The sequence below is a fragment of the Zootoca vivipara genome, chromosome 6 (genome assembly GCF_963506605.1).
Source record: "Zootoca vivipara chromosome 6, rZooViv1.1, whole genome shotgun sequence".
Lineage (NCBI taxonomy): Eukaryota > Metazoa > Chordata > Lepidosauria > Squamata > Lacertidae > Zootoca > Zootoca vivipara.
Genome location: NC_083281.1, coordinates 16624697 through 16650720, shown reverse-complemented (window position 1 = coordinate 16650720; position 26024 = coordinate 16624697). Strand labels below are relative to the sequence as shown.

The following is a 26024-nucleotide window of genomic DNA, read 5'->3' as shown; positions in this document are numbered from 1 at the left end:
CTACACCTTAATTATTATCACTATCGTTTTTTAAAAAGCAAAGAATCAAAAAATGAAACAGCAAAGTGTCACAGTCTGGAAAGGCAAAGATGCAGCCCAGTTCCAGAGGTTCTCTTTGCAAATGAATACTTATTAAACAATAAAAAGGATTCTACTCCTGTGTGTGCCATCACCGCCATTATTATTTTTACGTTCTTTATTTATCATTTTGCATTGCAACAATTCGAAACACTCATATACAGCAACAAACCACCCATAAATAACATATGAAAACAAAAGCGATTGTTTGCATTTTCTGTTACGGTCTCTTTAAGTATTTCAGTGTCTTTCAGTAAGGTTTGGAAGGTAAGCATTGAGTCCAATAAGATCTTTTAGTCAAATGGGCCCCTTCATAGTGTCATAGAATCAAAGAATCTTAGAGTTGGAAGGGACCCCAAGGGTCATCTAGTCCAACCCCCTTGCAATGCAGGAATCTCAGCTTAAGCATCCCTGACAGAGGGCCATCCAACCTGTTTAAAAACCTCCAAGGAAGGAGAGTTCACCACCTCTCATGGGAATATGTTCCACTGCTGAACAGCTCTTACTGTCAGAAAGTTTTTCCCGACTGTTTAGTCAGAATCTCCTTTCTTGTAACTTGAAGCCATGGGTTCGAGTCCTACCCTCCAGAGCAGGAGAAAACAAGCTTGCTCCACCTTCCATGTGACAGCCCTTAAGATATTTGAAGATGGCTCTCATATCTCCTCTCAGTCTCCTCTTTTCCAGGCTAAACATACCCAGCTCCTTCAACTGTTCCTTGATTTCCTGACCCTTGATCATCTTGGTGGCGCTTCTCTGCACACATTCCAGCTTGTCAACATCTTTCTTAAATTGTGTTACCCTTAATTGGACACAATATTCCAAGTGTGGTCTGACTAAGGCAGAAGAGAGTGGGACTATAACCACTACCGGATGGGGGTGTTGTTGAAGGAAGAGGGGGTGACCCACAGGTGGACTGCTGCTGAAGAGAGACGGAATCTTAGAAAAGATTTTGCTGTTTACTGTATGCCAAGAAAGAACTCCAGAGGGGGATGTCTGGAAAGTTCATTATGAGGGGTTTTTATGGCTGCGGTTCACACGTCAGCTTGATAGCAGCAGAAGGGAGGGAATATGACCTTGTTTCACTCAGATAAACGCTGCAAAGAATTGCACGACGAGAGAAAGAACTGAGCTCTTTGTCTGGAACAAAAATGCTACACACGTGAAATGGATTATATATTTACAAGATGAAACGGAGGTGCTGTTTGTAAGGTGAAAAAGCAGACAGCTGGAAGAATGGTTTAATGGCAAGTGAAGAATGTCATCTGGAGACTAAATACGAAATGAGCAGCTTTGGAGGAATATATTGGAGGAATATATGATTGCAACGAGAGCAGGAAACCTGATTTTAAGAAATTATATTAAATTAAAGTAATTTGGTTTGATTTCTAATTATTTGGAAAATCATTTTTTTTAAGAGTCAGGGTTTCCAAGAAGGCATGAGCCTCAACATGTGCCGTTTTGTGGAATCTGAGTTTGCAAGAGGCACAACCTCAAGTTACCCTTCCATTGCTCCCCATCTTCTTCCCCCGCAGCTGTATAATATTTTCCCGGAGATCATGGAGAAGATCCCCGGATCCCACCACTCGAGCAGCAAATGTTCCCAGGGGATCATCCGCTTTATAGAGGAGAGGGTCAAGATGCAGCAGGCCTCGCTGGATCCCCGTGACCCCCACAACTTCATTGACTGCTTTTTAGTTAAGATGGATCAGGTAAGGGATGAACTTCCTCATCTCCATCATTTGCCCCACCCCTAAAATGTGCTGTCTGCAGGTTTCAGAGAATTGTGGAATGGGAAGAGAACCCCAAGTGCCATCTAGTCTGACCCCCTTCAATGCAGGCATCATAGCTGACCTCGATCTCTTGGCAGGAAAAGAATGACCCGGCTTCTGAATTTTCCATGGAGAATTTGGTCATGTCCACCTTCAACTTGTTCTTTGCTGGGACAGAGACGATCGGCACCACCCTGAGATATGGATTCCTCATCATGCTGAAGTACCCACAGATTCAAGGTGAGGGCAGAAGGAGGAAACCTCCCTCCAACATGCGAGAAACACAAGAATTGCTACAGACCCTAAGGGCACATGTCCCCACAGAGGGGCGTGTGGATTGGTTATATATTTTAGAAAGCTCAACATCTTCACACTGGCCTGCCGTTCTGTCTTTCTGAAAAGGTCTTTATAGGTCTCTGCTGGATCAAGCCAAAGGGGGCCCCATCTAGTCCAGCCTCCTCTTTTCACAGCGGCTCAGTGGGAAACCTGCAAAGAGGATTTGAGCAAAAGAGCTGGGGGCTGGGCTACATGACCCTCAGGATCCCTTCCAACTCTACCATTCTATGATTCTGTGATTTAAGCCCCCTCCCCTCCTTTGGTTCCTAACGGTAAAACAAACAAACAAACAAACAAACAAACAAACAAACAGGCGTTTCCTACCCGCAAGGGAAGCCCCAACAAGAATGGACTGTAGTAGTCAAGATGTGAGATTAACAGGGCATGTAGAGGCATGTCCAGGCTATCCCAGTCCAGAAATGGCCATAGCTGGAGGGCCAGTCGTGGATTGCAAAAGGCACTCCTTGCCACTGAAGCCAGTTGGCACTCAACCGATAATGTCGCATCAAGGCCTTCCCCCAAAATTTGAAGTTGCTATTTTTGGGCGGTGGAAACATTCCTGATTGTGAACAGGTGTTCGGTCATAGAATCACAGAACCACAGAGTTGGAAAGGATCCAAAGGGTCGTCTTGTCCAGCCCCCTGTAACGCAGGAATCTCAGCTCAACTGCTCTCCCCCCCCCCAGAAAAACTCCACGAGGAAATCGATCGAGTGATTGGAAGGGACCGGATTCCAGCCACTGAGGACAGGAACAAAATGCCTTACATGGAGGCTGTCTTGCATGAGATCCAGAGATTCAGCGATATCCTGCCCATGGGTCTTCCGCACGCTGCCACCAAAGACATCGACTTCAAGGGATACGTCATCCCCAAGGTTAGATTCTCAGCAAGGACAGAGGGGTCAGGATCCAGCCTTTTGGCCCTCAAAGCAATTGGTGTGAGACTCCTAGGATGGGAGTGGGGGTGGGGACAGGATTTGAGTTCAGGCCCCCCCCGCCTCCAGTTCCAGAGGCAGTCTGTCTAGACTCCTGGGCTCCTAAAGGGGTATTTGGCCACTGTAAGAACAGGATTCTGGAGCAGAAGGGCCCCCTTTGGCCTGATCCAGCAGCCAGACGTTTCTTATGTTTATATATATAAACACACACACACACTATTCTCGCAGGGCACCTACATCTATCCTTTGCTGAGCAGCGTTCACTATGACCCAGAGCAGCACTCCAACCCTCAAGAGTTTGACCCGGGGAGATTCCTGGATAGCCAAGGCTGCTTCAAGAAGGTGGAGGCGTTCATGCCTTTCTCAGCAGGTATGTTGGGGATGTGGTGGTGGAAGGGGGCTCCTTCCATTCCAATGGGAGGGGAGTGGTGAGTGGGGTTGGTGCGTGCTCTCTCACCTATGAGATTCATCTTTGGGCCATCCTTCTCTGGAGGGTCAGAGAAAGGAACCTCTGCTTGGCTCCTGCCTGTCTTGGCTTCTCACAGGTATCTGGGGGCCGCTGGGAGAACAGGATGCAGGGCTAGGGGGGCCTGATCCTGCAGGGCTCTCCTGCATTATACCTGCCAAGGACAGTGTGGGAGAGGGGCTGGGTTGACCACTTATCAACCTGTTGGTAAAGGTAAAAACTGACCATTAGGTCCAGTTGTTACCGACTCTGGGGTTGCGGCGCTCATCTCGTGTTATTGGCCGAGGGAGCCGGCGTACAGCATCCTGGTCATGTGGCCAGCATGACAAAGCCACTTCTGGCGAACCAGAGTAGCGCATGGAAATGGCGTTTACCTTCCCGCTGTAGCGGTACCTATTTATCTACTTGCACTTTGACGTGCTTTCAAACTGCTAGGTTGGCAGGAGCTGGGACTGAGCAACGGGAGCTCACCCCATTGTGGGGATTCGAACCACCGACCTTCTGATCGGCAAGCCCTAGGCTCAGTGGTTTAACCCACAGCGCCACCCGCGTCCCCATCAACCTGCTGGTGCACGCCCTATTAAAAGAATACATTACAAACCCCCTACCCACTGCATGGGGCCACAGATAGTTAGTGGCAAAAGGCATGTTTCAAGAGGAACAATTCTGCCTGGCACCTAAAGATTTATAATTTATAAGCATCCCACAAACAGGGAGCCACTGCAGAAAAGGCCTGTTTCCATGTTGGAACCCTCTGGATCTCTCATGGAGGAGGTACTGTTTAAATGTATGTTATAATAGCATAAGGGACACAGGTGGCGCTGTGGTATAAACCACTAAGCCTCTTGGGCTTGCCGATCAGAAGGTCAGCGGTTCGAATCCCCGTGACAGGGTGAGCTCCCGTTGCTCTGTCCCAGCTCCTGCCAACCTAGCAGTTCAAAAGCACGCCAGTGCATGCAAGTAGATAAATAGGTACTGCTGTGGTGGAAAAGTACACGGTGTGCCCCCCCCCCTTGAAGTTTTAAATTTTTATTTTTAAAAAAATTGTACACTCTTTACATCAGAGAATGTTTTTTGTCACGGTGTCCCGTTGCGCCAGTCGCAGTTTAGTCCTGCTGGCCACATCGCCCTGAAAGCGAGATGAGCACCACAACCCCATCGTCGCCTTTGATTGGTCTTAACTGTCCAGGGTTCCTTTACCTTTTACCTGTACTGTAATAGCACACAAAGACATCTCGACTCTTTTAGACCATCCTTGCAGGCAACAGCTACTTAAGACTTTCTTTTACTGCCTATACAGCCATAAGCTATCGGTGTCTATCAATAATTGTTCCCACTACATCTTGCGCCCACTGAGTTTTTTATTGGCTTAATTGGGTGGGTTTTGGCACAGCAGCCGGACAGCCCCTCCAGCTAGCTCTCCTCCTCCACTCAGGGCCGGCTCTAAGGCAAGGCTGGGTGGCGCAAGGTGCCAGGGCGCCGGGCTGCCAGGGGGCAGACGCGCTGCTGCGCCCACCAGACAGCCGCGCTGGGAAACGGGGCGGGGGAGCGCCAGAGGGATCTTTGCACCAGGGCGCCAGATATGCTGAAGTCGGCTCTGCCTCCACTGAAACTCAGATCATGAAGAACAACTCACGTTGCTGAGCAATGGGGCCGGCAGGCCCAGAGGGGGTTCCCTTGGCCTCGCCGCCATTTACGTCTGCTTGGGAAGAGTCCAGAGGGAGAGGACTAGAGAGGGGAAGGAGGGGCCGGACACCAATCGCAGCAACGTCTTCAACTAGGGCAGATTAGCACAGATGAACTCTGTTGTGTTTTTGCTATTGCACATAAAAGCTGACTGCACTTCACGTCTTGATTCCTCTTCCTGACCTGTTACAGTCCCATGACACTGCCCTACAGATTTTGTTTTTGTTTTCCTCCTGGCAGGGAAGCGTATCTGCATGGGCGAAGGGTTGGCCCGCATGGAGCTGTTCCTCTTCTTCACCACCATCCTGCAAACCTTCACCCTCCACTCCCCTGTGCCACCCAGCCAGATCAGCCTCGCACCGGCGGCCGTGGGCATTGGGAAGGTGCCCCCCAAATACCAGCTGTCCATGTCCCGGCGCCAACACTGATCTCTCCCTTCCTGTGTCAGGGCACAAGAAGATCTCGGTTTCTCTCTCAGTACCTATGTACTCCTGAGAGATTGGCCATGTAGGACAATCCTCTATTTGAAGAAGAAGAAGAGAAGAAGAGTTTGGATTTGATATCCCGCTTTATCACTACCTGAAGGAGTCTCAAAGCGGCTAACATTCTCCTTTCCCTACCTCCCCCCACAACAAACACTCTGTGAGGTAAGTGGGGCTGAGAGACTTCAGAGAAGTTTGGCTAGCCCAAGGTCACCCAGCAGCTGCATGTGGAGGAGCGGATGTGAACCCGGTTCCCCAGATTACGAGTCTACTGCTCTTAACCACTACACCACACTGGCTCTCCTGCCCATGCAAGGAGAAGGAGCACCACCAGAAGAAAGGAAGTCAGCAGAGTCCTTGAGGTCTTCCCTTCTGGGCAGCAGGCAGAGCAAGCACCCAACTCACCTGGCCACAGTCTCCTTCTCCGCTAGGATGAGATGGGCTATTGTTATGTACTGAGCTGAATCCTAGAACAATAGGATTCAGAATCAGCGGGAGCTACCCAATCCAACTCCAGGTGGAAGTCAATCCGCAACCTGATTGGTCTGCTGGAGCAGCCAATCAGGCGGCTGGCAGAAGTGAATCTGCTACCTGATTGGCCTGTAGGAGCAGCCAATCAGGCTGCAGGCAGAAGTCAATCCATAATATAATTGGCCCACAGGTGTAGCCCTGAAGTAGCCAATCACGCAAGGCCCATTGTGTAAATAATGTATATAAGCAGATGGTTTGGGAAAAAGAGCCATTCGTCTTCTCTTCTCCTCCTTGATGACTATGAGCTGAATAAAGAGCATGAAATTCACTCTTGACTCCGAGTATATTTCACTGGCGACGAAGGTGGGATCCTGCTGAGCTGACCGCCACCACGCACTGCACCGCAGCACCGCCACCTGCTGCACCGCTGCATCGCACCGTGCATCCAGGCTTCAGCTCCAGGACCCAAGGAACCCAGAATGGCAACCGACAGCAGCTTCTCGCCATTCAAACCAGCATCAGGAGACTGGGAAGGGTACGCCGCCCGTTTCAACTTCCTCCTGCAAGCGAAAGAAGTCACCAACGATGCCATGAAGAGGGCGACATTCTTCAGCGTCTGTGGAGAGGAGACGTTTGAAATCGCCCGGGTTCTCCTTGCACCTTGAGATGTCGCTACCGTCTCTTACAAAACAATAATGGAACGGCTGAAGGAGCACTTCTCACCACAGCCCTCGGTGGTAGCTTGCCGAAATGCCTTCTACGCAAAGCGGCAAGCCCCGGGGGAAACCATAACTGGGTTTGTGACCTCCCTCCGCCAAGCCGCCCGGTTATGCAACTTCTCAGAATTGGAGAACATGCTTCGTGACCGCCTCGTCGGTGGCCTGAGGGACGAGATGTTGCAACGACGCCTCTACGCCAAAAAAGACCTCACGTTCCAGATTGCTCTGGAGGAAGCCCTGGCAACCGAAGCCGCCGAGAGGTCAACGCAAGAGGCACGACCGGCCCCGCCATCCCAACCGAGGGTCTACCACGAAGACCTCACCGACGAATCCGAATCTGACAGGGAGGAAGTACACCGAGTACAGCGGCGCACTCAAGCAGCACACACACCACAGCAGCCTCGACGAGAAGGAGGAAACTGTGCAAGCTGCGGGGAGAACCACGAGAGGAGGACCTGTCGTTTCCGCAACGCAGAGTGCAGGCAGTGCAGAAAATTGGGACACATCGCCCGGGTGTGTCGGGCTCGACTCACCCGTCGACAAGCATCAGATGACCGACCCAGGAGCCCCAGGTCACACGGCACCATGCACCAAGGCAACTCGACGGAGATCACGGACTACCAGGTATTCCAGTTGCCCCATCCCAGCACAGAGAAAATTTATATAGAGGTACAGATAGAGGGAGCCCCATGCCGCATGGAGCTGGACACGGGTTCAACTCTATCCATAATCTCGGCCCGAACATTAAGGGAACTGTGCCCTAATGGGGGTCCCAAACTAAGGCCGGCCCCATTCACCCTCCGGGACTTCCAGAAACGTAAGGTCCCTACTATGGGGGTGGGGACCTTCAGGGTGCAATATCGAGGGCGAAAGCAACAATTGGACTTGCTGGTAGTTAAGGGCCCCTACGTTAGCTTACTGGGACTGGCATGGTTTGGACCTCTGGGGCTAGCCGTTACCGGGGTGAACCGCACTAGCTTACAAGTGGACGTGGACGCCATATGCAAAGAGTTTCCAGGGGTTTTCGATGGGGCATTGGGACGATATACAGGACCCCCCATTGCCCTACAGCTGGACCCCGCTGTACGACCCATCAGGCACAAGGCCCGCCGGGTCCCGTTCGCCCTGAAACCCCGCATAGACGAGGAATTGGACCGGCTCGTGGAGCAAGGAGTGCTGGAGCCGGTGCCCAACGCCCCCTGGGAAACTCCAATTGTCACACCCGTCAAGCCTAACGGTTCGGTCCGCATCTGTGCAGACTACAAATGCACCATAAACAAGGCTCTCACGGCCCATGCATACCCAGTGCCAGTGGTCAGCCATGTCCTCGCCACCCTGGCTGGGTCAAAAATCTTTGGCAAACTGGACTTGGCCCAAGCGTATCAACAGTTGCCTGTGGACGAAGCCACAGCAGAGGCTCAGACGATTGTGACGCACAGAGGGGCATTCAGAGTTAAGCGGCTGCAATTTGGCGTTAGCGTGGCACCAGGCATATTCCAGAATCTAATGGACTCTCTCCTTAAAGGGATTCCTGGCGTCACCCCCTTCTTCGATGATGTACTGATCGCCGGGCCCACACCAGAGGAATTTGAGGACCGCCTCCGCTCCGTCCTGCACCGTTTCCAGACGGCGGGCCTCAAGGTGAAGCGGGAAAAGTGTTTACTGGGAGTGCCGCAGGTGGACTTTCTGGGATTTAAGGTGGACGCAGAAGGGGTCCATCCAACCGGTGACAAGGTACGGGCCATTTGTGAGGCCCCAGCGCCCAAGAGCAAGCCCGAACTTCAGTCATTCTTGGGACTATTGAACTTTTACCATGCCTTCCTTCCCCATAAGGCAGCGGTAGCGGAGCCCCTACACAGACTCCTAGATAAAAGGGCCCCTTGGGTGTGGGGCCAGCGACAAAGGGCCGCATTCCAGGCAGTCAAGGACTTGCTCGTCTCGAACTCGGTCTTAGCACACTTCGACGAGAGGCTGCCAGTGGTGCTGGCATGCGACGCCTCTCCCTATGGCATCGGCGCTGTCCTGGGACACCAACTCCCGGATGGAAGAGAGGTGCCGGTGGCATACTTCTCCCAGACGCTTGCTGCAGCCGAACGAAACTACTCACAGATTGACAAGGAGGGTCTGGCAATCGTGAAGGGCGTAAAAAAATTCCATGATTTCTTGTACGGGCGGCCCTTTACCATAGTGACTGACCACAAGCCGTTGCTTGGCCTGTTTGCCCCTGAGAAGCAGACCCCCCAAGTGTTGTCTCCACGTGTCCTCAGGTGGTCAATTTTCCTTGCCGGCTACCAGTATGCACTAATCCACCGCCCTGGGAAGGCGATGGGCCACGCAGACGCCCTCAGCAGGCTACCACTACCAGAAACAGGCCCCGACCCAGCGCCTGCGCAAGAGGTTATGACCCTGGAGCTGCTTCCCGACCGACCCATTCAGGCACAAGAAGTTGCGCACCATTCCACAAAAGATAGGGTCATCTCCCGGGTCCTGGACTGGGTGTGGCGAGGATGGCCCAGCAGCAGCCCCGGGCCAGAATTCGCTGGCTACACAAACCGCAAACATGAACTGTCGGCCCACAAGGGGTGCCTGTTATGGGGAAGCAGGGTTGTTGTTCCCCAGCCCCTCCGCAAAAGGGTCCTCACAGCCCTACACGAGACACACCCAGGGGTAGTGAGGATGAAGGCCCTTGCCAGGAGTTATGTGTGGTGGCCGGGGATTGACAGAGAGATAGAGGCCTGGGTCCAACACTGCCAGACCTGCCAAGAATCCCGCCCGGATCCCCCAAGGGCCCCAGTCCAGCCCTGGGAGTCCGCCCGACATCCATGGTCACGCTTGCACGTGGACTTCGCTGGCCCCTTCCAGGGAAAAACATTCTTCATAGTGGTGGATTCCTACACCAAATGGCTGGAGGTCGCACTGGTACCATCCACTTCTACGGCGGCAGCCATCCGGGTACTACGTAAGCTGTTTGCGACCCACGGGCTCCCTGACACCCTCGTCTCGGACAATGGAACCGCATTCACGTCAGAGGAGTTCCAGACCTTCACAGCGCAGAACGCCATCCGCCACATCCGCTCAGCACCATTCCACCCTGCCACCAATGGCCAAGCGGAGCGCATGGTGCGGACCACCAAGGACAGCCTCCGCCGCATGACACAAGGGGACTGGGAATACCGCCTTGCCGCATTTCTTCTAGCACAGCACAGCACCCCAAGCACAACGACGGGCCGGAGCCCAGCTGAATTACTAATGGGCCGGCGCCTTGCAACTAGACTGGACCGACTTCACCCCGACAGAGCTCAGGATGAGGTAGTGGTGGGGAAAGGCAGGAACCCCCGGACATTTGTGGCCCAGGACCCAGTGTATGCAAAGAATTTTGGGGCAGGCCCAGCATGGGTACCCGCCACAGTCACCAAGGTGACCGGTCCCGTGTCGTACGAGGTACTAACGGAAGGGGGGCAATGTTGGCGCCGCCACTGCGACCAGCTACGACGACGATTCCCAGGAGGAACCCGGGAGGAGAGCGGGACAGAGGGGTCCCAAGGGGACAGCAGGGCAGTGAGGCCTGTAGAGCGAGAGGGGTGGGCAGGGGAAGCAGAAGCAGTAGGCACAGAGGGGCGCCCCGAGGCTGGAAGGACACCGGAACCAGAGCTACAACCTAGTGGTTCAGTGGCGCCAGACCAGACAGCCCTGGCACAGCCAGCAGCCTCGGAACACGAGCCAGAACCAGAACCCCTGACCAAGGAACACCCCAGGCCACAACGCACACGGAGGCGGCCAGCAGACCTTGGGGACTACGAATGCAACTTCCCGGGCAGGACTGGAACTTAGAGGGGAGGGGTGTTATGTACTGAGCTGAATCCTAGAACAATAGGATTCAGAATCAGCGGGAGCTACCCAATCCAACTCCAGGTGGACGTGAATCCGCAACCTGATTGGTCTGCTGGAGCAGCCAATCAGGCGGCTGGCAAGAGTGAATCTGCTACCTGATTGGCCTGTAGGAGCAGCCAATCAGGCTGCAGGCAGAAGTCAATCCATAATATAATTGGCCCACAGGTGTAGCCCTGAAGTAGCCAATCACGCAAGGCCCATTGTGTAAATAATGTATATAAGCAGATGGTTTGGGGAAAAGAGCCATTCGTCTTCTCTTCTCCTCCTTGATGACTATGAGCTGAATAAAGAGCATGAAATTCACTCTTGACTCCGAGTATATTTCAGCTATATTTCTGTTTAAATCAATGGTTGCCAAGCTTTTTTGGAGGACCTCCCTCTTGCCTGCATGAATGTATCCTCAGTGTCCCCTGCCCTGTCCCCAGAATATTGATTTGCACGACCCACTAAGGAAAGTAATAATACAAATTATGCCAATAAAGGTTGAATGGATGGATGGATGGGTGGATGAATAGCACAAGGGGTTTCAAGACAGCCACAATGAATTGCACATTTATTGAAAAAAAATGCACATCTGCAAAAATGGATATATCTAATTCCTCGCCCCCAGAATCTGGTCAACCAAAACTCCTGGCTGGCTATCCAAACTGTTGTCAGAAAAAAAAAACCACTGCTCCTTTTCCCTTATGGGTTATCCAAGAGCCTGTATAGAGTCCTTAATTGGGTCCCCTATCGGTAGGAGAAAATTACAGAAGCCAACCGGAATATATTGAGAAGCAAAGTGGCTAGTAAGCCTGATTTTTATTAAAGGAACTGTTGCAACAGGGTCCCCACTCACCATACGCAGAAGGGAGGAGAGAACTCAGAACAATGGTGTGCAAGCCCTTATATAGACTTTTGAAAATGCCCACCCTGTAGCCCAAGACCACCTCCCAAAACAGCATACGTATATGTACATCACAGAAGGAGGCAGTCTACAGCAGAAATCATGGTTGCCAGGATACCTGATACTGGTCACTGATTGCTATTTTTGGGCAGCCTGGTAATTCTTTTGTGATGGTTTAGTTCCTGAATCCAGGTCACAGGCTCATCCTATTCATACACAAATGCACCCTTAAGACAGGATTTGTAAGCAAAAGACAACGGGGAGGCTTTCTCATTTCTTTTCTCCTTGCAGAGAAATATTTGAGGTCAATTTGGGAAAGTCAAAATGGCTTCAGGATTGCTCTCATTTTTTCAGACACGTGGTTTATATACTTATGTACAGTGGCCCCTCGACTTATGAACTTAATCCGTTCCGAATGCACATTCGTAGGTCGAAAAGTTCGTAAGTTGAAGCACGCCTTCCCATAGGAAAAGAAATATTCGAAAAAATTCATAAGTCGAGGAAACCACATGTAAAAATTTGTAAGTCGAGGAAACCAGATTTAAAGCCGCAAACGGTTTCCGTTCGGCTATAGAAAAATTTGTAAGTGTGCGGCCATTTGTCCCGTTCGTAAGTAAAAATCTATGGATGTCGAGTCATTCGTAAGTCGAGGGACCACTGTATGTGTTTGCCTCGTACATTTATGAACATTTAATTTATATTTGAGACCTTAGAATTCTTAAAACACCTTGTAGCTAAAAAAAGAATATGCAGCAAAGAATTGTTGTTGTTGTTTAGTCCAGTGTTTCCCAACCTTGGGTCTCCAGCTATTTCTGGACTACAACTCCCATCATCCCTAGCTAGCAAGATAAGTGGTCAGGGATGATGGGAATTGTAGTCCAAAAACAGCTGGCGACCCAAGGTTGGGAAACACTTGTTTAGTCGTGTCTGACTCTTCGTGACCCCATGGACCATAGCATGCCAGGCACTCCTGTCTTGCACTGCCTCCTGCAGTTTGGTCAAACTCATGTTGGTAGCTTCGAGAACACTGTCCAACCATCTCGTCCTCTGTCGTCCCCTTCTCCTTGTGCCCTCCATCTTTCCCAACATCAGGGGTTTTTCCAGGAAGTCTTCTCTTCTCATGAGGTGGCCAAAGTATTGGAGCCTCAGCTTCAGGATCTGTCCTTCCAGTGAGCACTCAGGGCTGATTTCCTTCAGAATGGATAGGATAAGAATGGATAGACGCCCCCTAAGTTTTGACATTATTTTTAAGGGAAAAAACCTAGTCTTATACATGAAAAAAATACGGTATATGTCTCTTTGTGCTGGGTGGGGTGGGGGAGTCAGAAAATCAGAGGAAAGTAGAGTCTGGGCTGTTGCAATTTCCTGCGTAAGATACAAATTCATTTGCCACACTTTAAAAAAGAAACTCCTTTGGATCTGTCCTTTGACCCCCCTTTGCAGTAGAAAATTTGGATCTAAGCTCCATATCCCACCCCCAGACTTTTGATTCTCATTTATCCATTCTATACTCAAAGCGGCATGACTAGAAAGAAGCTTAATATGGATTGTTGCTTTTATCTCTTTCAAAGTCCTCGTTACGCAAAGATGTAACTCTCAGTCCTAGAATGAGAACCATAGCTTACCACTTAGAAAGTGTCTTTCATCCACTTCTTGTGTTTTCAAGATTCGAACGCTTCAAAATCAGCCGAAAAACCAGGACGTCTATCCGCCCAAACATTCACAACCAGGAGTCCCCACCCAAAAGTGAATCTTATGGTGGAGTCTCCCCGTTGCCTTGGTAAAGGCACAGAACGCCAGCAACTCATTCTGCCAAAAACCTACATTCAGAGAAGAAGTTACAGGAAAACCAATGTAGGAAGCGGTTGAGCCCCAACTGCCCCTTTAAAGTCGGATGTGATCTGAGGCAGGCAGAGTCTCTTCCACTTGCTAGATTGTGCACCATAGAACTGAAAGTTGCTTAAACTTAATAATTAAACTGATTCCCATTTGGAGACGTTCAGGGTCTTTGCATTCTTTGTCCTTCTAGGCTGTGACGCTTTCATAGTTTAAATTCCTGACCTCCCCCCGCCCCCCGCCATCCTTTAGTTATTTCTGTACTTTTTTGGGGGCAGGGGTGGTGGAGGAGCGGGTGAACAAATCTATAGAAATAATAATAAAGGGTGACTGAGTTCACGTCTGCAGCTGCAAGTTTGGCTTAAGGCCAAGTCCCAGCTCTCTTGTCTTCCTCCGCTGCCTCCCCTTCTGGGTGCCTCAGTAACACGCTGCCAAGGGTGTACATCCACCAGTTTGAGAAGGGAGCAGGAGCAGGACAGACTGAGTAGCTGACCAAGGTAGGGATGGTGGCACAGAGAGGCGTTTGCAAGATGTTTGAGCCGTGGTGGATGGGAGGGATCCCTCGTTTTTTTTAGCTTAACCGGGATCCGTGGGCAAAGAGCTTGGACACCGAACAGCCGGATGGTGGCTGTATGTCCATGCCAATCTTCCCATACAACTGTGTGTCTCTCTCCCACCCCTCCCTCTCCCAGGACATTGTAGGAGGGGATATGAAAGCTTGGCAACCAGAGGCACTTTAATGAAATGCTTTGCCAGGCACATAGGGGTGAGGAGGAACCCAAGGGTGGTCGTTCCACATCACCCCCCCCTTTCTCCTCCCTGTGATGGCTGAGCTCTGCCTCTACAAGTCTGTGGCAGCAATGCTTCTGAATACCAGTTGCTGGAAACCTCGGGGGGGGGGAAGAGCTAGGGGGCATAAATGGACTGCAAAGGAAAGGTTATCTATCTCCACACTGAGAGCCAGTGTGGTGTAGTGGTTAAGAGCGGTAGACTCGTGTCTGGGGAACCAGGTTCGCATCTCTGCTCCTCCACATGCAGCTGCTGGGTGACCTTGGGCTAGTCACACTTCTCTGAAGTCTCTCAGCCTCACTCACCTCACAGAGTGTTTGTTGTGGGGGAGAAAGGGAAAGGATAATGTTAGCCACTTTGAGACTCCTTAGGGTAGTGATAAAGTGGGATATAAAATCCAAACTACTACTCTTCTTCTTCTTCTTCTTCTTCTTCTTCTTCTTCTTCTTCTTCTTCTTCTTCTTCTTCTTCTTCATCTACCAATCTAAATCTATCTATCTATCTATCTATCTATTCTTTATTTCAAACATATGTACGTCACTTTCTCCCCCAAAATGCTGAAGACGGTGTGCATGTTTCTCCTCCTCCCCATTTTATGTTTTTGACATTCCTGCGAGGTAGGCCAGGTTGAGAAGCTGCGACTGCCCCCCCCCCAAGGTCACACCCAGTGAGCTCCATGGTCAAGTGGTGGCGATTTGGACCCTGGTCTCTGCCAGGTCATTGTACTGCACTCTAACCACTATGCTGCACGATCTCTCTTAGGAAAGAACAATCGCTGCAGAGAGCTAGAAAAAAGCTCCGGGAAAGGCAGGGTTGGAGGGAGGCAGGGGTCACAGGCAGAGGCAACTTCAGTGCCTACCCCAATTGGATGGTGTGCCCCACCCTAATCCCCAGGGCCATCTTCTTCTTAGTTTATATTATTTATTTGCTTTAGTACTTCATTTTTAAAAAGAGCCGACTTAGCAGGAAAGCACCCTATAAATGCCAATGAATATGGAGAAAGGGAGGGAAACGTTCCCAGGCCTATCAGCCTCTTCCCCAATGCAATGATGCCCATTTCTCAGCAGCTGGGTGAGCTCTGCCCCGTTTTTTTAATTGAAGTTTTTGCAATACAATAAAAGGAGCAAACCCATCTGCAGGAAATAAGGAAAAGAAAGAAACTAAAGAAAGAAGGAAGAGAAAAAAAGCTGCAAGACCCTCCCTCGCCACTATATCTTAACTTTCACCCTCTGCAGAGGCAGGTGTGCCCCCCCCACCTCTCACCTGAGCTCACCCCTCTCTTCCCAAAGCCTCTCACTCTGGGAGCTCTCCCCTTATCTGCCTCTCACATCTGTATACAGTTCATAGCTGCCAAGTTTTCCCTTTTCTCGCGAGGAAGCCTATTCAGCATAAGGGAAAATCCCTGTAAAAAAGGGATAACTTGGCAGCTATGATACAGTTCTTACCAAAGTAAGGTAAAGGTAAAGGGACCCGTGACCATTAGGTCCAGTCGTGGCCGAATCTGGGGTTGCGACGCTCATCTTGCGTTATTGGCCGAGGGAGCCGGCGTACAGCTTCCGGGTCATGTGGCCAGCATGACAAAACCGCTTCTGGCGAACCAGAGCAGCACACGGAAACGCCGTATACCTTCCTGCTGGAGGTATATATCTATTTATCTACTTGCACTTTGACATGCTTTCGAACTGCTAGGTTGGTAGGAGCAGGGACTGAGCAATGGGAGCTCACCCCGTCGCAGGGATTCGAACCGCCGACCTTCTGATCAGCAAGCCCTAGGCTCTGTGGTTTAACCCACAGCACCACCCACGTCTTACCAAAGTAGAACGAGATGAATAACAATGATAATGATAAATGAGAGAAAAGAGATAAAGAAAGAAAGAGATAAAAGTCAATATTTATTCCAATTGGTCAAATGCTCCTCCTATGTTATTCAATTATTCCTTTTGCTGGACATTGTTTTTTTCCAGCCTTCCACCCATTCTTCTCCTGTTTACTTTTTTCTATGCAGAAAGTCTAAAAAAAGATTCTTCTGTTACTGCTTTCATGGATATAAAACAGTCCCTCTTTATTCTTTATCTCCTCCTCTGAAAGAAAAGCTTTTTAAAAGCTATGTTTGTATATTAATGCATAGAAGTTCAGTTAAAACCTTAATCGTGTCCCAATCCATTCCCTGTGTCGTTTCCATCCAGATATCAACCCTGTGCCAGTCCTGTGTCCCAATAATAATAATAATAATAATAATAATATTTTATTTATACCCCACCCTCCCCAGTCAAAACCAGGCTCAGGGCAGCTAACACCAATATATCAGTCCATCAATCCTGTTTGTCATTCTTTCTCCTCTTCTTCCAGTTAATCAGAGGAGGAATGATTCCTTTCAGATTGCACACAAAGTCTATCCTTTCTCTGCTTCGGCTCCACTCCTGTCCCCCCCCTAAAATAAATAAATCAGACCCCCAGTATTTGGCAGCTCTGTTCCTTCCAGCCTTTGCACATCCATGTGCAACTCCACCATTCTATTCTGCTTTTCAGACCGCGTCTCTGATTCAAAATTTTTTTTCTTCCCCCCACCCTGAGCTGAGCCTGCAGTTGAAAGGAGCTTATATCTCCTTTTCTGTCAGTTCTGGCAGTTCATCAATAGATTCTCCAAGAATCATTTTTCCTCACCTGCACACATATCTCCTCAAACAGTGCTATTGCCACATTAACTGTCAATGGAGTGCCTTTCAAAATTCTTCATCTTTGCGGTCACATGCATTCACAGTGCGGTCTTCTCACAGTCAGAAAGTGTGTCCTTGAGATGCTTAGAATTCCAATCTCACCACAAGTACAAATTTCCTTTCCAGCAAAATAAATATCAACACTGGAGGTTCAAAAGAAGTGCAGGACAAGCCCAAGAGAAAACCTCTCAAAGATAGAGAACACCTTTCTATGATTTATAGTTCCAATTGAGCTTTGTGCTTGTTCTCTATCAAGTATCTTCACCAATAACCTAAATCAGTCCTCAGGTCATATTTTGCATGAGCACTTAAATTGACACAGGCGTAGTTTCAAAGGCAGTGAAAGAAAGAAAGAAAATAAGAGGAGCGGCAAGTGTTTTCGCTGGATTGCTCTCCAGTGCCTTAAGTGGTTCTTAGGCTTTTTTGTTGGGGTAGGGAATTTGTAGAATCCTGGCTTGTGCACTCCCCATTCCTCAAAGCTTTCATGGGTTGTCACTCCCTCCACCCCAATAGCTCTGACCTCCTTTTCTTCCAGGTCCTGTACGAGTGTCCCATCCCTCTGTATCTCACCCTGCAATGCACCTTCCCTTAGACAGAAGTCCACTCACTGGCTCATGGTCCCCCTTCCTTGAGCCATCTTGATTCAGGGAGCGCCACCTGCTCAGCCTTTCCTGCCTTCCTGACATGTCCTGCCCCCAGCCAGTGTTTAAGATTCCTTGTCTTCCTAAAAAGCAATCTATTTGCTCCATCTCTCCATCAGTTCCATGACTTCACACAATGCCCTCCCCTTCTTTTCGCAGATCTGTGAGAAATATGGCCCTGTCTTCACCATTCACCTAGGGCCTCGCCGTGTTGTGGTCTTGTGTGGATACGATGCAGTGAAGGAGGCCCTGGTGGACCAGGCTGAAGAGTTCGGTGGCCGTGGAGAGCAAGCCACGTTTGACTGGCTTTTCCAGGGTTACGGTCAGTCTCTGCTTTTGCAGCCCAGAGGGCATGATTTTATTTTATTTTTTAAATGCAGACCAGAGTGCATGGTTATGGGTATCTATAGGGCACTTCTAATGAACTTCCCCTGGTCCTATGAAGTAGATTTTTAAAATACATATTTTACAGTTGGAAGAAGTGAGATGGAGAGAATGTCTTCACAATGCCATTTAGACAAGCCATCAAGAAGGGTGCTGGACGAGAGTTTGCAAGCCCCCACCCCACCCCAACTCCATGATCCTATAAAGACCACAACTCTCTTTGCGCACAACAACACACACATGCACACACCCTACAAGAGGAAACCCTGACACTTACAATGTTTTTCCAAATGCTGAAATTACAATTTTTGAAACTAGGCAAAAAATTCAAAATTGACTTTTTAAGGGGGGCATTCTTCATTGTTTCAGCCACATTCTCATTCAGAGCACATGCCTCCCTCCTCCCCCCTCCTCCTCCTTTGCTTCTCAGGGGTTGTCTTCAGTAACGGGGAATGGGCCAAACAGCTACGCCGATTCTCCATCACAACACTGTGGAATTTTGGGATGGGAAGGAGATCCATTGAAGAACGGGTCATGGAGGAGGCCCCCTTCCTGCTGGAATCCATGAGGGCAACAAAAAGTGAGCAGAGTTTTGATGTCTTCAAGAAATGCTGCTTAATGAGTTATAGGTAGACCACAAACTTGACATGAGTCAGCAGTGTGATGCAGCAGCTAAAAAAGCCAATGCAATTCTGGGTTGCATCAATAGGAGTATAGCATCTAGATCAAGGGAAGTAATAGTACCACTGTATTCTGCTCTGGTCAGACCCCACCTGGAGTACTGTGTCCAGTTTTGGGCACCACAGTTCAAGAAGGATACTGACAAGCTGGAACGTGTCCAGAGGAGGGCAACCCAAATCGTCAAAGGCCTGGAAACAATGCCTTATGAGGAACGGCTTAGGGAGCTGGGTATGTTTAGCCTGGAGAAGAGAAGGTTAAGGGTTGATATGATAGCCATGTTCAAATATATAAAAGGATGTCATATAGAGGAGGGAGAAAGGTTGTTTTCTGCTGCTCCAGAGAAGCGGACACGGAGCAATGGATTCAAACTACAAGAAAGAAGATTCCACCTAAACATTAGGAAGAACTTACTGACAATAAGAGCTGTTCGGCAGTGGAATTTGCTACCAAGGAGTGTGGTGGAGTCTCCTTCTTTGGAGGTCTTTAAGCAGAGGCTTGACAGGCATATGTCAAGAATGCTTTGATGGTGTTTCCTGCTCGGCAGGGGGTTGGACTGGATGACCCTTGTGGTCTCTTCCAACTCTACGATTCTATGATTCTAGGTGATAGTTAGAAACTATGGGCAGTTAAGTGGCTTTATACTGAAAATTATCACAGCTGCTTTTTATTTTTGGTAATGGGTGGAAAAAGACGTAACTTAGCCTAAGCTAAATGCATCACCAACACTCTACATCCTCTTGAAGAAAAGTTGCTCAAAGGAATCAAGAGGTAAGAGTGGACCGCTTTGCAAAGTGTATTCTTGATTTGTTCCTGGGTTGAGTGACTTGCTTTCTAGGTGCACTCTTTGTGTGTCTTTCTTTCTAGGTGCCCCCTTTGATCCTCTACTACATGCTGAGCCGCACAGTGTCCAATGTCATCAGCTCCATTGCCTTTGGCGATCGCTTTGAATATGAAGATAAGGAGTTCGTCTCCTTGCTCAGCATGATGCTGGGTAGCTTCCAGTTCACTGCCACATCTTGGGGGCAGGTAAATTGGAGGGGAGGGGAGAGGGAGAGCACATGGGATGAGGCCATGGAAACAAGGAGAGTTGCCCCTTTCTCCTGGTCCTGAAAGAATTCTAAGATATCCACAAGGGAGTGGCTGAGAAAAAGCTCCTGACCTTTGTTGGAGCAAGTTGCTCACTTGGAGCTATCCATGGTGCTGCAACTCCTGATCTGCCTTGCTGCTTGGCCAGGTGTGGCTGGAGCAAGTTTAGAATGTTGCTTCAGCCTCACATGATCCCACATTGAGCTGTTGAGGCTGCTAGCACTGTAAGAAATTCCTTCTCACTCTCTGATTCCTCCTCAAAGTTTCCATCCTTATCCCCGAAAGAGGAGAAGTTGATAGCTTAGTCAGCAGTTTATGCAAGTTCTGTCTGGAGTCAGGAATTCCATCTGCCTGTTCTGTTCTTCTTGGAGAGAGACCTTCCGAGTCTGCCTTTTTTCTAGTCTCTTCCAAACTTCCATGATATGTTTCCAACTTCCACAGACCTTCACCTCAGCTTCACTTTGTGCAATATCTGTTTTCTCCCCCCTCTGAAACCAACACAAACAGCTCTATGACATGTTCTCGGGCATCATGCGGTACCTGCCTGGCCCACAACATAAAGCCTTCAAGCAGCTCTTAGGGTTGGAGAAGTTCATTATGGAGAAGGTAAAAGACCATGAGGAGACCCTGGACCCCAATGCCCCTCGGGATTTCATTGACTGCTTCTTGGTGAAAATGCAGCAGGTATGGTGATTTTGTTCGAAGTATTGTGATCTAAGTATTTCTCTGAAAGGAAACTAGGATCCCTGAAACGAAGCCACCTTTTCAACACTACTCAACTGTCCCTTCACCCTCATTGGTTTAATCATGACATCACTGCACTTAGCCAATCAGCAGGAAAGAACAAGCTTTGAAGACATATGAAGACCAGATTACCCACATATGAAGCATCCTCCATTGTTTTCCTTCTGACTTAGGAGAAGAAAAACCCAAACACAGAGTTCTTGCCAAGGAATCTGGTTATGACAACCCTCAACATCTTCTTCGCTGGCACAGAAACGGTCAGCACCACCTTGCGCTATGGCTTCCTGCTTCTGCTGAAATACCCGGAGGTTGAAGGTGACTGTGGAAGGGGGAGAAAAATAGGGTGGAGAGATGTGTCCTTGCCTTCCTATGGGAGGGTCCCTCTTTGCTTTCCCAGCTATGAGCTGGGATCCTTCTTTAGCTCCTTGGAAGGTGCAAATAGCACTTTTGGTCTCATCCTGCTGATTTCTCAACAGAGAAAGTCCATGAAGAGATTGAACGGGTGATTGGCTCGAATCGCACTCCCAACATGGATGACCGTCCCCTGATGCCCTACACGGATGCTGTGATCCACGAGATCCAGAGATTCGCTGACATGCTCCCCTTGGGGGTAGCAAGACGTGTGACCCGTGATACCCAGTTCCGGGGATACAACCTTCCCAAGGTACTGTGGTTCTATTACTGTAGTTCCTGAGGCTCAGACCCTTTGGTACAATTTCCAGATACAGTTTGTGGCTCACCGAAGTTCCCCAAGCACTCTGTCTTGTTAAATAAAAAATAAATAAAAAATCCTTCCAGTAGCACCTTAGAGACCAACTAAGTTTGTCATTGGTATGAGCTTTCGTGTGCATGCACACTTCTTCAGATCTGTCTTGTTAGTGTGTGAGCACCGAGTCTTGGGGATCCTTTTCTTTGTCTCAGCACAGTTCCTCATAAATCTACCTGTGTCTTCACAGCATCGGGAGTCCAGCCCTTTCTGGTTCAATTCCGATTACAGGAATAAACACCTCAGCCATCCTGTTATTCTCCTGATGTCTTTATTATTTACAAGTTGCATTACACTACTGTTCTACATGCAAAATAAAAAACAGAATACACACACACACACACACACACAGAGAGAGAGAGAGAGAGAGAGAGAGATTTCTGCTCTCTTCAGCCATCCTGCCAAAGAGACAGGCTTTCACATATTCATGCAGCCACAATGACCACTGCATGCCCTGATAAGGCCACCAGCTGTAGGGGAGAATTATTGGTGCTTAGCAGAGGCACCACACCAAGGGTGATGTCCCAGAAATGGGGAACAGCCATTGAAAAGAACCTGCCAGGGGTCACAGTCCCCAGTAGGCCACTGTGAGAACAGGATGCTGTGCTAGATGGACCATTTCTTCAGTCGGAAGCAGGCACCACAGAGTTCAATGGCGGTCCTTGGAGAAACTATGTATAGAAGGTGTGGATGCTGGGGAGGCCTGGCAATATCCCCTTGTTCTCCTGGCATCGCTGTGGCTTAGCGGGAGGGGCGAGGCAGCTGCGAGGTCAGCGCTGTGCAGATATGCCAGCAGAAGGACCACACGGGCTCCTCTGGTGCTTCCACAGAGCACCACCCTCCCTGCTGACTCACCCCACCCACCGTCCCCTCCTACCAGGAACCAGCCGCAATGCCTCTGCCAGCCCCATTGGCTGCTTGCAAGGCAGAGGACCAGAGTTGTGCTAACTCTCATAAATAGGGTCTTACACTATGCAGCATTGCTGCTCTTTCTGGAATTAGGGTATGTTTGTCTAAAGCGATGGATTGCCACAGTCGCTTGCATTTGTGGACTTTCTGGGGCATGGCTATGATAAGCTCCTGTGCTTCAGAACTGACCACTACACCAATTGGCCTGGTGTTGAAATCTCCCATTTCTCCTCTATCTTCTCATTTCTCCCCCTTTCTTGTTCAGGGGACTGAAGTGTTTCCCATGCTCGGGTCTGTGCTGAGAGACGCCCAACACTTTGCAAGACCAGACGTGTTTGACCCCCAGCATTTCCTGGATGAGAATGGGCAGTTCAAGAAGAACGAGGCTTTTATGCCTTTCTCTGTTGGTGAGTGAGTCCCCTTCCTTTCCCAAGCGCTCCTAAACCATCTATAACAGCACCCTGAAAAGCTGCCTTTACCTTCTTCCTTTTTCCTAGGGAAGCGCTATTGCTTGGGGGAGAATCTGGGCCGGATGGAGCTTTTCCTCTTCCTCACCAGCATCCTGCAGAACTTCCGCTTAAAATCTCCCGTCCCTCCTGAAAAGATCAACATCTCTCCTATGCTGGTTGGCTTTGCCACCATCCCACATTTTTATGAAATGTGTGCCATTCCCCTCTGAAGGAGGACAGGTGTCTTGGAGAAGTGGAGCCCCGTTGCCATCCACCTTGGTTGCTTCAAATGCTAAAATTGGAGAGTTCTTGAACTCATGAAGGGCCAGAACAGGTTGACCCTCCCACCTCCAGAATCTTGCTTTTGAAGCTTCATGATCTGTGTTTCCATTGGTAGAATCCCCCCCCTGTATTTCTTTTGGAAGGTCCTTGACTCACAGCCCCTGTTCCTTCCCTCAGGCACCATGAATGAGCCCCTCTCCTCATCCCCCATTCCAGCCGTCAGATTCCCTGTTTGCTCTTTTCCTCCGTCATGTGGCTTAGGGCCTTTGTATTTATGGGACCGCCTCTCCTGGTATGCCCCGCAGAGGACCTTAAGGTCCATGAATAATAATAGTTTAGAGGTCCCAGGCCCTAAGGAAGTCAGACTACCCTCCACCAGGGCCAGGGCTTTTTCAGTGATGGCTCCGACCTGGTGGAATGCTCTGTCCCATGAGACTAGGGCCTTACAGGATTTAACCTCCTTCCACAGGGCCTGTAAGACAGAGCTATTCTGCCTGGCCTTCAATTTGAATTTAGCCTGATATTTTATTCCCCTTCTCTTCCCTCCCCCTCCCCTTTTTATGAAGATTACCCGCTCTGGGACCCCACAGCTAACTCTCCCCTGGCCTCCTCGCTGGCCCAAGTAGGACTAATTTAGCCAGCTAGCCCTGGTGACCATCTAATGTTTATTGGATGGGTTCCCCCCCCAAAAAAATTGATTTTTGAACTTTGAATTTTATTGTTATTCATGATTTTATACTGTATTTTATGCTGTTTTATGTCGTATCATAATTAAGTGTTTTAAATCTGTTGTTAGCCACCCTGAGCCCGGTTTCTGAACCGGGAAGGGCGGGGTATAAATAAAAATTTATTATTATTATTTTCTTCCTCCTTGTCACTTTCCTGTGCTGAAACATTCACTGTGAAGGAAGAATTGTTAACTGTGCAGCTTGGCGCATGCTGAAGAGTTTTGGGGAGGCAGAAAAGGTCTGCCATAATGTAGGGGAAATTGCTTCTCTGGAACCTTGCAATCTCCATTCCTGGGACAGACTTTGAAAGAACTGTTTGGGTTTTCTTTTTTTAATATGAATGTGAAGTTTTACTATCATCTGGTCTGGGGCATTGCGATATATCTCTTTGTCTGAATCTTGACCTATACCACGCTGCCTAACTATTGTCAAGCATTCAAAATTGGAAACATACCCTTGGTATTAACTTTCCGATGTGGGAAACCTCAGAAACTATCTATCTATCTATCTATCTATCTATCTATCTATCTATCTATCTATCTATCTATCTATCATCTATCTATCATCTATCTATCTATCTATCATCTATCTATCTATCTATCTATCTATCTATCTATCTATCTATCTATCTATCTATCTATCTATCTATCATCTATATCATCTATCTATCTATCTATCTATCTATCTATCTATCTATCTATCTATCTATCTATCTATCTATCATCTATCTATCTATCTATCTATCTATCTATATCATCTATCTATCTATCTATCTATCTATCTATCTATCTATCTATCTATCTATCTATCTATCTAATCATCTATCTCCTTTGGTTGGTTGGACAATATTAGGATCAAAGTATCTGAAATTTCTGGTGACTCTTGAAACAATCAAGTGAGTTAGAAGGATATGGAATATATTGTCTTAATAAAAGCAAATTTGACCCATTCTCACATGCTGAAGTTACTTTCTGGGGAAATCCTACTTTAAAAATTGGGGAAATGATGGTACCATGGAAAAATTTGATGTAAGCAGGTGTATTGACTTTGAGTCAACAGATAGACAAGGAAGATTATTAGTTTCATACTTTCGCTGTTTTAAGAGAGCAGATCTGGCCCAATATCTCCAGGCACAACACCTCCTGACAAGTTTGTTTGGAACAGCAGCTTTTTCAGCTTCTGAGACACCTGAGATATTGGAGCAAATGGATCATTGGTTGTAAACAAAAAAAGACATGATCACTTTCTACAGATATTTATTATCAATAAGTAAGTTTCATATGCAGACTTTAAGAAATGGTTGGAATAAAGAACTGGAACTTTCAAATTGTACCACCCAAACAGTGGGAAAATGTTTTAGACTCAGTACCAACGGCATTGATGGATCTTAAACTGAGATTTATACAACAGAAAATAATATTGAGAATTTATTGGGCTCCTTTATTTTTGTATAAAAAAGGACTAGCTAAAGTAGCTTTTTTGCTGGAGATGTAATAAGGACAACACCTCTTTGAAATATGTATTTTTATAGTGTTCTATACAGTACTTGCTAAGTTTTGGGAGAAATTGCTGGACTATTTAAATAGGACTGTATGGAAAAAGTTAACATTTTCAGAGGAGAATATTCTTTTAAATTATACAGTATACCTATTGTATGGAAATGGACAACGGCACAATGAAAATAGATTCTGACCTAACAGTGGCTAAGAGACTGATACTGATGAACTGGAAGAATGAAGATAGGATGACCTTTATTCAATGGCTTGACAGCATGACAACACTCGCAACTCATGAAAGGATTGCTTGTAGATGTAGACTTTGGACATTTGGAATGAGTTTATGCAGAATGTAGTAGGTCATTAATAACCATATATGCATTAAGATAATAATAGCACTAATATCAAAATAAAGATTATGGAAGTGTAAGCAATTATACTAATTGTATTGCACTGTATTTTTTGTATGTTTCCTTTTGTCACTTTCTAGTGGGGTATAAATAATAAAATTATCATTATGGAACTGGACATCCCTATTTTCATTGCAGATATGTTGGAGGAGATGTAAGTGCAATATGTTCAAACTGTCTTCCCCCGGTGAGCAACCTGGCCACCAAATTCTGCACCAGCTGTCTTCAGAGAACGCATCACAGCAACTTATCCTAGAAGTCACCATAGACAACAGAAGTTAGACTATCCCTTTTCCAGATAGGGGCATAGCTGGGCCATCGGTTGAAGCTGACGGAATCCTCCTCCCCATTTTATCTTGTGGGTAGGCCAGGTTGAGAGGCTGTGACTG

At 48.2% G+C, this 26024-nt stretch overlaps 1 protein-coding gene across 1 annotated transcript in view; it reads left to right on the top strand.

Moving 5' to 3' along the window:
• Positions 1-23860, top strand: part of LOC118087884 (cytochrome P450 2F3-like) — a 58854-nt gene extending 34994 nt beyond the window's left edge. The window contains 12 exon segments of the mRNA XM_060275253.1: positions 2869-3056; positions 3345-3486; positions 5509-5651; positions 17860-18022; positions 18515-18664; positions 19630-19649; positions 19651-19791; positions 20359-20535; positions 20769-20910; positions 21072-21259; positions 22536-22677; positions 22768-23860. Of these exon segments, the coding sequence (XP_060131236.1) occupies positions 2869-3056; positions 3345-3486; positions 5509-5651; positions 17860-18022; positions 18515-18664; positions 19630-19649; positions 19651-19791; positions 20359-20535; positions 20769-20910; positions 21072-21259; positions 22536-22677; positions 22768-22949 (1778 nt within the window). The 3' untranslated portion in view covers positions 22950-23860.
• The last annotated feature ends 2164 nt before the right edge of the window (positions 23861-26024 follow it).